Raw genomic sequence first — 10,427 nt, 5'->3', positions numbered from 1 at the left:
AAATAGCTTAATCCAGGAAGGGCTTCAGAGCAATGGTATCCACTCAGGGTTCGAAACGTTTTGAACACATTACCGATAGTTAATCAAAAATTGAATAAAAGGAGGTTTAAATAAAGTTTCTTTTTAAAGAACTAATTTTAGTAAACCAAAATTCAATAATTTAAAAACTACAAAAGAATTAGGATAACATTGAATATTTTATTTGAATTAAGATATTTCAACTTATCGTTATTCAAGATTTATTCAAATGAACAAATAAAAATACTCATTTTAAAATGAAGTTCAGTAAGTATAGGTACTGCTACAGATTTAATACAATGTTAGAACTAATCGACTAAACTTTATCCCAATTAAATTACCTCATTGTTCTTTCCTTTTCGATAAATTTGAATATGTAAATAATTGCCAACATTAGAGATTTTATGTACATATTAAAAAAAAAGCATTAAATGTTTATATTTTTTTGTGGGATTTCAGTTCAACTGGACCTAATGAATGTCTTGGGTTTAATATAATAAATATTTTATCTTTAATTGTTATCGATTTATTTAAAAACCGGTGAGGAGAAAGTTTTCACATAAAGTAAGAGTACTAAAACATATCTAATAACATTTTTTCTATCATACTTATAATACAATGGTTTACGACTTGTTTAAGAATGTGACCTGGTACACACTGAAAATAACTTTCAATTTTGATGTCTTCTCATAATTTATAAAATTCTTTTTACTTTCTCCTGACAGTTATGTCGGATAATTTTAAAATCTTTTAGAACTTTTTAGTCGTACCTCTAAAAAATTGAACCAAACAAAATTTAGCTAACAAAACTTCTAAAGTGACTTCATTAAATTTTTTGGTTTAATAGGTGTGTTATTTGTAGGTATATGTACTTATATAAGTGATTTTCAAAATTAAATTATTTTATACAATACGTTTTAGTATTCAATTCCAAGTCAATCAAGCCTATAGCGTCCTTTGTGTAGACCGTTGTTCACTCTTGATTACAGTACATGAAGATAAAAACTTCATAACAAAAAGTCGGTTTCAGTCATTGTAAGTATTCAGTCAACAGAAGTCAAAGTTACGAACCAGATGTACGATATGAATTTATATTTAAATGAAATAAGTCAAAAATAATAGAATAAAAGTAATTATCATTACAATTGTAACGATATTAAAGGATCCAATTTCAACTTTAAATTTTTATTTTAATTTGAATTGTAAGAAGAAGACAACCATGAACATAACGTTAGTTGTAATAAATCAACTATTCCATAGTAAAATATTAAATAAATGTTCAATTGGGTTAAAAAAAAAAAAAAAAAAAAAAAGAAAAAAAAAAGTAAACTTAGATGTTGACGCGCCTTAAATAATTTTTTTTAAAAATGCCGAAAAAGAAATGTACATTAAGTATAATTAACAAATCCCACTGTAGATTTTCGTATTACTTTACCAAAAGATGATAATGGAGAGTCAAAATTTGAAAAACTAATTGAATAGTATATTTGAATTATTAAAAAAAAACTGAAGACATATTTCGACTAATTGATTGATGCAAACTTGACCTGATTGCATGAGTAATCTTTGAGATCAACGAATTATTTAGAAACGACTGATTGGTGTAGAATCAATCAAAGAAAAATCGTATGGTTGATTACTTGATTTCGACACCTTCACCGGCAAGTAGACTGTATAAAAATATTTGAGGAGGTATATGTCATCAATTAAGAAGTTAAGGAGTAAGAGAAATTATAGAACACTAGTGTGGAGGGAGGCCGCGGCTTTTGAGTACAGAATGAACATGTTTGAGACAGATGTAAGGCAGAAGATAGAGATTAAGGATTATCAAATTCTCTAAATGCTCGAAGGTTCAAAGATATTACGGGCATGTATGATGGAATAAGGTTATGTATAAATATATATAAACATTTATAAATTATATATTTTTAATTTTTAAAGATTCAATATTTATAGCAATGACCAATGAAAAAGAAATTTAAATACTTTCTTTTATTTAATGTTTAATAAAAGGGATTTGCAGTAAGGTAGTTTTGCTTGTCGCCTCCGTATATGACACATAATTAATTAGTTGAACGTAAAGTCTGCCTGAAAAAATAGGCATTACTTTACTTTTTTTTATGAATTACTTTTCTATAATATTTTTTTATCGGTGGGCGGAGTTTTTTAACCAATTGTAAAAATGTTTTTACAAATTCGCAAAGAAAGAAATAAAAGGCTTTATTTTTATTATTACATTAGTAAAAAAGTAAAAAAAAAATTAAGAAATATTCAAGTACAATTCAGTCTAGAAGAGGTTTTTGTACAAATATAAAAGATCACATTAAATAGGAGAAATGAATCACTTAATGGTGATAAAGTGGTGCATGGTAAGTCTGGGGATGAGCTGCATGACCAGATTTAGTAACCACTGCGTTAAAGCCATTGTGGTCATCTGCAGAATAGTCCACTGTACGAGTACTGCCGTCGGGTTCTACCAAGCTGTACTGACCTTTTACTACATCGCCATCACGTTCTTCAGATTGATGCTTGATGTCACCGGTGTGAGTATCCTTGACGCCATAATTGAATGAATACTTGGGGTGTGGCTGAAATTGGAAAAAAAAAAAGTGATTTAATATTATAAACAATGATCTTTTTATATTAAGCAGAAGAAATTACAGTGTGATCTATTTCTATGATTCCTTTTTCACTTTCAGATAGCATTTTATTTTTACTTTCTTTTACTGCACTTGGAAGGTGCATTGCAAGCGCCATAAGAAATAGATTTTCTATTTTAACTAAAAAATATTTTGTGTCCCAAAATCCAGTGTCCCAAAATGGTTGTCTCAAATTGTTTTTAGAAAATGTTTCTGTGAATCTGCGAACACTTAAAATCACAGGGAGCTCAAATTTTTTTAAATTCTCTTTGAGGGGATCCGAAAAGATCTTACTACTTTTTGCAATTCTCTTTAGTACTGCACCTGTGACTTTCTTTTAACCTTGCATGCACTTGTAGATCTTTGCTTTTATTTGGAACTTGTTAATGGGAAGTTGAGTTTAGTAGGTTTTGGAGAAGAATGTTAAAGTGCCACTTCAGCGTAATGGACTGATTACCTGGACAACCGCCATGCTCAACCCCAACTGCTTCTCGATTATGACCAAGCTTCTTTTAATTTGATGTAGTCACTGCTTATTCAATGACTCTCACTTTTCTTTTTCTTCTTTTTCTTAGAAAGTTCATTTAGGGAGATCCTAGAGGAATCACCTACCTCCTAAAGTGCTACTTTGAGTGCGGTAATGCGTACTATAGGCAAAGAAATTATCTAAAAATTAAATATCTGAAGAAAATTTATCACTTAGATCTGCAATTATCGAAGTGAGAGTTTCGTATTATGCCTCCAGAACAATGTAGTTTTATGGCGACCCCGTGAATGATTCAACTGTTTATTTGCTTCCTAATTTATTCATTTTTAAATTCAATAGTATTGACTATTTACAATTAATACAAAGACACTTAACATTTGTTACTAGTTAGAAAGTTTAGTGAACATTTGTTTATGTTAAGCAAACTCTTTATTTTTGTACTCTCACCAGTAGGTTCTATAACCACTGAAACTATTGTGTAGATAACTGTTAAAACTTTTAACATCACTAAGAGATAATTTGTCACGGTCATTTGTAAGCTTCATTATATCTGGCAACTCTTTAGAGAAAACAACTAATCACCACAATCTTACAAAATAATTACTCAAAACATTAGGAACAAAATTTGTTCGGAAGTACAATTTTACTAAAAATCATTTTTTTATGGAATTTTATCGAAAATGGTTTCGATTTTTTTTTTTAAATTTAGTGCACCTATTGCTCACATTACTATTTTTTGAAATATTTGTCAGGAAAATTCGATTAAAAATCCATAACTTTGATTGTTCTGGCTTGCCACCTTTATAATAATAAGGATTAAAAGTGATTAAACTGAATGTCTAAATTTGAAGAATAATGAACGGTCCGAAAATACCACTTTACCGAATAAAATTTTCCGTGTTTTTAGGCTTTTTCCCCCAAACGGCTCCTAAGATTTTATTCAATTTAGTATAGTGAATACAACACAATTCTGTAACCATAATACAGAAACATTTTTCACGAAAATTTGATTTAATAAGGGGGTGGTAATTTCTTCTAAAATGATAAGAATTCAATGTGACTCAAAGTTATTAAATTGAAGAGAATTCGTGAGATAGAACTTTAAGAATAGTATTCAAAGAAAATCGTGTGTATTCAAACGAGATTATTTACAATCATTCTAATTTAATTGATGGCCCATAAATTGAAATAAGAATTTATTTTTGTAGGCAGTTTTAGTGGCCATCAAAATTAAATATAATTGACTCCGGAGAAAGTAAATGCCAAAAAAAAAAAGTATCAGCACGATGTTTATACCTTCTCTAAGTGGATGAAAGAGGAAATAAAATCGAGTTAATGATGTAAGTATATGATATTTGAGATTCCCCCATAGAACACAGCTTTCTGATCGATCACACTGAAGGTTGGCCAAATCAAAACTCAGGATTAATATGATTAATGAAAACAGATATTATGTCAGTAGTGTAATGCTTGAAGGTGTGGTCAATGATATCAATTTTTATGTAGTATGTATGCCAAGTGAATCAATGATGATAGACTACACCAGTCTTCAACGCCGACTTCGTCCAAGAAACCTCTCTTGTTCTTTGACAATAACGTCCTCAAACCCTTCGACCCTAAACAGAAAATTGTCTGTACTATTTGCTCCCTAAATGTTTCCTATTATATTAAAATACGTTCTTCTTAGATAGCTTTTTCCCAAAACTAATTTTATCGATCATTAATTTCGAGTTATGGATCGGGAATCAATGCTGAATTCCCACAATCCGCAAATGCAACAATATCGTCATGCAAAGAAAAGTGATCAATGTCCTTAAACTGTATCTTCCTCGTGGCAAACGAAACCTATGTCTTTCAGCACATTAACTATCGTCTCACAAGAAGCATGTTTGGTTAATGTTCAAGTACAATACATAGCCGAAACACATTCTCTCTGCCACAGTTACGGTAGATGAGTCCAGATTAACATTGCTTCTAAAAGTAATCTATTATTTTTAACAAAACTATTAGTCTTTCAACCAATAAAACAATTTCCTTCACATAATAGTTTTTTAAATTAGATAATTATAATAAACAAAGAGACCAGAAAACGACAAAGACAATCGATGTAACAATATCAACAGAATAAAAGAGTTGAATACAAAAACATCGATGTGCTCCCAAGCAGGCTATTGAACTTGCTTTCAATTCAATACGAACTGTTGAATGCTAATTCACAGAAAGGAATTCAAATGTCAGCTGATAGTTGTTTATTTTTTCTTCTTTATTAATTTTTATTTTCTGCAAAATTTTAAGCGTAACTTTTAAGAAATAAGTAGTTCATAGTTTGTTAAAACATTTTTGCTATACAGCAGCCTACAAATGATTTTGATTTAAAGTTTTGTGAACTTGAAAGCAAATAGAAATTCTTTTGTTTTGAATTTCGTTTTCTAGACCAGTGATCCATTTTTAATAAAAGCACTAAGACTCCGACTCTTTATATCATTAAGACTCTGACAACGATTTTTTTTTTTTTTTTTTTACAGTGAAATTAATGGATTAAAACTCTTTTCTTTAATATTACACTTGCAGACATCTCGTTCACATTGTCATCGCAAAGCCTGATCATATGGACAGTAGTTACCACTGCCCTTGGGTATATCGCGAAGAGTTTAGTGAAGTTAATGAACCCAATCAAATCAGTCCAAAACAATAGATTTTCAAAATATATCTAAACAAATCTATTGAAACAATGGGAATGAGTGGCCAAACATTCCGGTCTCACATTTTGAAAAAGTGTTTGTGTATTTCTTTACAAAATATTACAAAACCAAATAAATGTAGGAAGCTGAAATCTAATGTTTCGATTTGTTCCCACTTTAAACATTAACATTAAACATTAAACTATAAACCTTTTTTGAGTTATTTTTTTTCGAAAATGGGTATAAACACTTTCTTAACTCGCGGAAAATTACTCCGTTTTGTTTTGTAATTGCAAAAGTAAACACAGGTAAATGACTTTTAATTGTTATATTTGTCCAGGATAATTTTTCCTTACAGGAAGGCTGTTTCAGGGGGCAATGTTTTACTAAGTAGGAAACTGTGAGTTTTTTAAATTCCAACTTTGAAAATGATCCGCAACCAGAAGTGCTTCTTCATACTTGAACTACCTAAACCTAATTTCCTGCTTAAACTTTAAGCACACAGATCTAAAACTTAATGTGGATATTGTCGCTGGAGAATTCGTTTTGGAGTAGCTCTGGAGAGTGAGCCATCTAGTCACACACAATTGTGATGTAAGTGTTCAGGAACTATTAATGCAATGAAGGGCTAAATATGTTTAAAAGCGACGAGTTTGAAGGAAATATGTAGTCTAGAACTGTGGAAATTAGAGTAAGAGGAGGTCATAGGAGTGGTCACTGCAGATGTTTCTGTTAGGATCTTTTTTAAAAAAAAGGCGAGCCAATTTATTCTGAACAAGAAGGGGAGCTACGACAAAGAAGGTTTGGGAATCGCTAAGTGCACTATGCACTTTTACTATTCAGAGGAGCTCCTCAATAAATGCAGTTTCGGTGCTAAAACAACAGCCTAGCGGAAGCAAGAGACATTTTCTTAAAAGAAAGTTAATATCACTAACATTTCTCTAAATACCACTGTACCGTGTATAAAGGTTTTTTAAATTTGTATTTTGTCTTAAATTATAAATGTAAAGAAGAGACGTATTGGCGATAAAGTTACTGCGATACCATTCGTTCTAAAAGTAAATAAATTTCTAAGGAGTATTCTTTAAACAATCAACAATACGATAGTAAATCAAGATAAGAACGCATTAAGTTTCACATGCGGATGTAAATAGTTAACTGCAGCAAATGAAACTGTAATACTTCCTTCATTGTCTTCAGTGTTCGTTAGCTAAGTTGTTACATAACCTGATATCCCAAAGTAAGATATACATATTAAAACCGCTTTGTCTTCTTTAGAAATGTAGACTTTTTTGTTAGATTGTATTTTCAAATGCTTTACATTCCTTTTCAGGCAAAAAAAAAAAAAAAAAGAAAAGAAAAAGCAGTACTGATACAAAACGAAATAATCTACTTCGAAGCGACTACTGTGGAAAAAGCGTTGTTTTGAACTGAAGTAAAGCAACGCCTTAGGCCAAGTTATTCATTATTCTTAGAGGATTAGCTAATCTGCATGGGATTTAACCCCATTGTGGCACTTATCGCAACAGAAAACCTCTAAAAGTCCTCGTACACAAGTAACTTTTTGGTCAGCCAACAATATCGTAAGATTTCCCTCACTTATAGACGTGAATGAGATTGACTCGGAGATCAGACGCAGTGATTGCAGAAATAAGTATCAAAATTACCAAATTAAACCTCATCATTTGTAGAAAAGTCACGAGTGATTAAAAGTTCTTAAACTTATTGATTGATAGCAAAAGCCAGAACTCCTTTATGAAAAAAACACAAAACACCAAGATAAATCACGTACAGTATTCTACATTGAAACTACGGAGGAAATAGAATTTTTAAACTATTAGAAGTTAGTTAATTAATAAAAACTGCTCACATCATAAGGTTCTGGCTCATGGTGATGGGCTACAGGTGCGGCGACAAGTGGAGCATAATGTTGCAAGTCTGCATAACCTTCTTCATATTGCACTGGATATGCTGAACACAGGTTGAATGTAGTTAACATTAGTGCTGCAATCTGCAATCATCCGATATATATAAGGAGGATTCCTTACATCAAAGAACAAAATATTTAAATTTTATAGACGAACTCACTTTTATATACGCCATCTTTTTCTTTCTTTTTATTTACTTCTTCTTTTAGAAAATTCCTAGTCCGACACAACAAAGAGTATGAGGATGCACACACTGAAAGCGAATGTATACTTATTTGACTTATTGGAACGGTTTGTGTCAGAGGATATGTGAAGTTGGGTTTATATAGTTACTGCTTCAGCGCCCCCACTTTGGCTCAGATGCTTCTTGTACGCGCGCTCTCTGCAGTACGCTCTCTGATCGGATGCTCAGAGTTTCTACCAGCTCATCATTAGTAGCCTTGTCCCTTTCTCCGGCATCATCTTCTGAAGTGATTTTTTGATCTTCAAAACATCATGTTGATTACATAATTGCTGAAGGTAACGTTCATCAAAGATATTTTACGTAAGCCATTAAAAACTTCGGCTGAGCAGACAATGAAATTAGTTTCACTTTTAAGCTCTTGCATACCGTACATTATCCAAAAATGAACGAAAGAAGAATGATTTTTTTTACAATTCAAACTGGAAGTCAACAAACCGCTGGATGTGATCAAACCACTAAAAATTGTAATATATTTATTAGTAATAATACTTCTGACGTTTTCAAAGAAAGTTGAAGATGAAAATTGAACTAAATAAACATTACACACGATTACACTATTCCGTTTCCCTCTTTTTAAGTTTAAGTATAACTTTTTCGTTCGTTTGGAATCTCCTTAAGTTTATGGAATTGGACTCACCAAAGGTTTAGGTGAACAGTCTGAAGGCTATAAGAAATAATATACTCCATTTAATTTAAAAATCACAGAAGTTTCTCAATCAGAAACTCAATTCACAATTTCTGGCCATCCTTGTAAATTTATCTGTAATCCTTGACTACAGCGTTTGAAAAATTAATTTTACTCTCAATAAAACCGAGCGTTTGATGCTTTCACAGTCTTGATTATTGTTCTGATTAAAAAATGTTTTCCTCATAGATTTTCTTCTATACTTTCTCATTCTACAATCGTATCTTTTAAAAGTTGCATATACGACTCTTCTCTCAACAGTGAGGGGGAAACGAAGCGTACACTGGCCTCGCCCTCCAGATTCGTCAGACATACTAGCGTCTCTCCACTAAATACATTTCCACACTATACTACCTACCGAATATTTTCTACACTCTATGTAAGGTTTAAACAGATTATGGAGACATTTAAAAATGGAATCTTTGGCAAATTAAAATGAACGCGTAGATATGTTAGCAAACACAATTATACTTTGGCAAGATTTCTTCCTCCTGATTTGTTCAAGTACAACAACCCTCTTTTTGCTTTTGACTCCTACACTACTTTGATTCTGTATCTTGGGCACTTAGACTTGGCATTTACACAAAAGAGTACTTCGGCAACGCTCTAAATTGCCCATAGAAATCAAACTATTGGTGTATTTACTACTATCTTTAATACTACTATATGTAGTACTTACGAACAGAGCCGTGAGGTTTTTTCTAATATATGACCACTCAAACATTCTAGTCAAAACTGTTCCGACGAATAGTTGACGCTCCTTACTATGTGAAAAACCTTACTCTTCACAATGACCTCAACATCCCACCTGCCAAATCATCTTTATTCCATTTGTGTATTCTCTCTTTCTCTCTTTGATAAAGAGAATTTTTTTTTTAATCATTTATTTAGTTACAATCAACGCATTTTGCGTTATAAGCAACAATGATAACAAGAAATAACATTCACACATACCAGAGTGGAGAAGTTACCCAGCGGCAACACTCCAAAAACATTCTAAATTCTACTGACTCTCTTCATCAGAGAGGAGATCGCATGGTCACTGTCTTTTAATACGTCTGGAAGTGTTGTCTGGAAAAGTTCTTGAAGATAGATGTTGTACAAGTGGATTGTGATGTGTTTGATGTTAAGATGGAATTTTCTGTAAACTGTTTTTGCAACTTGTGTGACGAAAGGAATGTTCAAGTCTGTGTGAATGGTTTGATTGGTGACGTAGAAAGGAGCGTTTACTATAGAGCGAAGAATTTTTGACTGCAAGGACGATAAAGAGAATTCATCCTCTTTTTTCTGTTTCAACTAGTCATATTTTTATTCACATTTCTTTAAAGAAGTATTTTACAAAAACATTCTATAAATTGTCAAAATTATAATTAATCTAACCATTCCTAACAATACACCACTCTGACTGAATCGCCCGAGGGCTCGAGACTTCCACGAGAAAACATCATCATCGATATCCTGTACGGCTCGGCAGTTTCTCTTCTGCCCATCACGAACCAACCACATCTCCAACACATAGTGCATTTATTGCAATTTACTTCAATTAGAGAGCACATTGATTGTTATTCCTTCCTCAAATATGTGTTAATTTAATATGCTGTTTTAATATGTTTTTTTTAAAGACTTGTTTTGTTAAGGGAGAAAACGTTCCTAACGCCAAAATGTACTAAAAAGGCTTCATGCGCCAAGTACTCAGAGGTTGACAAGTCTTAAATACAGAGAAAGACGGGTTGTCTATATTTCAA

General features: G+C 31.8%; 1 protein-coding gene across 1 annotated transcript; it reads right to left on the bottom strand.

The window, feature by feature from the left end:
* Positions 1-2,221: 2,221 nt before the first annotated feature.
* LOC141458420 (cuticle protein 19-like) lies at positions 2,222-8,080 on the bottom strand. Its single transcript, XM_074136378.1, has 3 exons — positions 7,914-8,080; positions 7,696-7,836; positions 2,222-2,606 (listed from the first exon to the last, which is right to left on the bottom strand). The coding sequence occupies exons 1-3, from the start codon at positions 7,926-7,928 to the stop codon at positions 2,364-2,366; spliced, it is 399 nt and encodes a 132-aa protein (XP_073992479.1). The 5' UTR covers positions 7,929-8,080; the 3' UTR covers positions 2,222-2,363.
* Positions 8,081-10,427: the final 2,347 nt, after the last annotated feature.

Source organism: Rhodnius prolixus, unplaced genomic scaffold, assembly GCF_049639745.1.
Source record: "Rhodnius prolixus isolate KJV_2025 unplaced genomic scaffold, Rpr scaffold_1, whole genome shotgun sequence".
Classification (NCBI taxonomy): domain Eukaryota; kingdom Metazoa; phylum Arthropoda; class Insecta; order Hemiptera; family Reduviidae; genus Rhodnius; species Rhodnius prolixus.
Note: the sequence above shows the minus strand (reverse complement) of the source record. Positions and strands in the feature narration are given on the sequence as shown.

What these genes read in the sequence shown, in the direction of transcription:
- LOC141458420 (XM_074136378.1), bottom strand. An exon ending in ATGAGCCAGAACCTTATGAT is followed by an intron (nt 2,607 to 7,695) that starts GTGAGCAGTTTT and finishes TTCCAATTTCAG; the next exon opens with CCACACCCCAAGTATTCATT.